The 2,199-nt window shown below is 35.9% G+C and overlaps 2 protein-coding genes across 2 annotated transcripts in view; both read right to left on the bottom strand.

Moving 5' to 3' along the window:
• The window catches only part of Pmar_PMAR026895 (hypothetical protein), a gene marked incomplete at both ends in the record, with an annotated part of 234 nt that extends 128 nt beyond the window's left edge, over positions 1-106 (bottom strand). The window contains one exon of the mRNA XM_002766764.1: positions 1-106. This exon is cut by the window's left edge and continues 4 nt beyond it. Coding sequence (XP_002766810.1) covers positions 1-106 — 106 coding nt within the window.
• Positions 107-339: 233 nt separating this feature from the next.
• On the bottom strand, positions 340-2,010 carry Pmar_PMAR026894 (hypothetical protein; the record flags this gene model as incomplete). The annotated part of the gene is made up of 3 exons (XM_002766763.1): positions 340-459; positions 1,379-1,465; positions 1,891-2,010. The coding sequence occupies 3 exons, from the start codon at positions 2,008-2,010 to the stop codon at positions 340-342; spliced, it is 327 nt and encodes a 108-aa protein (XP_002766809.1).
• Between the last annotated feature and the right edge of the window lie 189 nt (positions 2,011-2,199).

The following is a 2,199-nucleotide window of genomic DNA, read 5'->3' as shown; positions in this document are numbered from 1 at the left end:
AAATTGACACGCACTGTACACCCGAAAATTTCCTCACTTTAATGTCATCCGATCTCCTATACTCCTCGAGCTGAATCTCATCCTCTTCCTTCTGCCTGGCTGCCATCACCCACTGTTCAAGCTCTTCCTGTCCCCACTCTAGTTCCGCCCGAAGTTCATCTGCTTTCGTATTTGCACTGTAATAACACCGTCACTGCGCCACGAAATTGCCATTAATGAAAGATCACATTTCAACAGCATTTCGAGCCTCGTTTATCATCCGTTTGCGATCTTGTGCGATTTTACGATTTCTCAAAATGTCTGTTTCCAGCCGACCGATTTGCCGTTGATCCAACGCCATCAACTAAAATGAGCTTTGTAGTCAGCGTCACGCGCCACGAAATTCACATGTTCCTTAGACTCTTTCTCCTTCCGTTTGAACTCCAGCAGAGCCTCTGAGTTTTTAATCTCTTTCTGTACCTGCTAGATAAATATTGTAATATCAATCACGTGATCGATTACTCTACTACGTGAAATTAACAAAATTTTACAGTGCAGAAAAAGTATCAAAATTTCATTATAATAACCATGAACTGGAGCGAACAAAATGATTTCTTTTTTTCTACCAGAAAAAAACAGAAAAAAATGGAAAAAAACAGAAAAAAACAGAAAAAACAGAAAAAAAAGAAAAAAACAGAAAAAAACAGAAAATGACAGAAAAAAATAGAAACAACAGAAAAAACAGAAAAAACTGAAAAAAAACAGAAAAAACAGAAAAAAACAGAAAAAAAAGAAAAAAATAGCAAAAAATGATAATAAAATATGGACGATAATACTATGTCGACTATATGTGTTTTACATACGCAAGATGATGAAGTTCACTAGGCATTCACTAGGTACTGCAGTCCTGAAGGAATATATGTTCACACTCCTCAGCTGAGCTCAGCAATTTTCTCACTAATTACGGAAATTTGCACGCGAATTAGGGTAGAAGTGCTCAGAAACCAACAAAAACTTACAAAAATTCCCCGGAAAATTATCATTTTTCCAACAAAACATGTAGTTCTCCCTAAGTTCCTGATTAACTTCAACACTGACTAAGGAATGAAGTCCGTACTGAAAATGTCCATATATATATATAGTACTATTATCAGAGAAAAAATGATAATAAAACGAAACTTCAGAATATCGGGTTTTTCACTGAGTTTTACGCCACTTCACAAATGCGCTTATACCGCAAAAGCGGTGGAATTTCATCACCCTAGTGATATGAAAAACACCAGTGACAAACATATTTCACAACCACTGTATATCATCGCGAATATCGGATATTTCACTGAGTTTTACGCCACTTCACGTAAAAGCGGTATGATGATAATAATACCAAAGCGCAGCTCACATTCACTAGATGGTCCTGCATATTCTTGATCCTCTCCCTTTCCTCAACCGCAGCTGTCTCCAGCTCTTCGCATTTACGATCGCGGGCCTGAATCAAATTCCACCGATATTTTCATGAGCATCACTAAAAGGATTTTTTCGTCTAAATTTCTCGAATAAAACTGAAAAAATTTGGTAGTCAAATTCATTTTTTATATTTTCAACTTTACGTATTTTCCCCAAAAAGATACTATAATCAATAAAATCCAACTTAGGAGTATTAGCGTAAAGAAACCCTTTAGTTCAGAAATTTCCGAGCGACTGCCGACTCAATTTTTTATCAATGGAGTTTCACCCGTTTTACGTGAAGTGGCGTAATACTCTGTGAAAAAGTAGTAGTGAAATATATTTTTCACTGGTGTTTTTCACATCACTAGGGTGAAACTACAATGTTAATAATATTGATCGGAATGAGAGAAAAAAAACCAAAAACTTGAAATTTTATCAAAGTTATCCAAAAAAAATTGAACCTACCTTGAGTTGTTTGAATTTCTCTTTGATTTCCTCGTTAGCAAAAGGCGGTAGAGTATCCCCTAGGAAATCATCATTATTTTCATCAACCGACACAGTCGATTCGAGAAGGGTCGATGACATATTTAATATCACGACTACGAAGTGAACAATTTATAAGTTTAGTTCGAAGTTGTTGCTGTTGTTTTTGTTGCTGTTGTTGTTGCTGTTGATGTTGTTGTTGTTGTTGTTGATGTTGTTGTTGTTGTTGTTGTTGCTGTTGTTGCTGTTGTTGTTGTTGTTGTTGCTGTTGTTGTTGTTGTTGTTGTTGTT

This window comes from Perkinsus marinus (genome assembly GCF_000006405.1).
Source record: "Perkinsus marinus ATCC 50983 genomic scaffold scf_1104296971938, whole genome shotgun sequence".
Classification (NCBI taxonomy): Eukaryota; Perkinsozoa; order Perkinsida; family Perkinsidae; genus Perkinsus; species Perkinsus marinus.
Note: the sequence above shows the minus strand (reverse complement) of the source record. Positions and strands in the feature narration are given on the sequence as shown.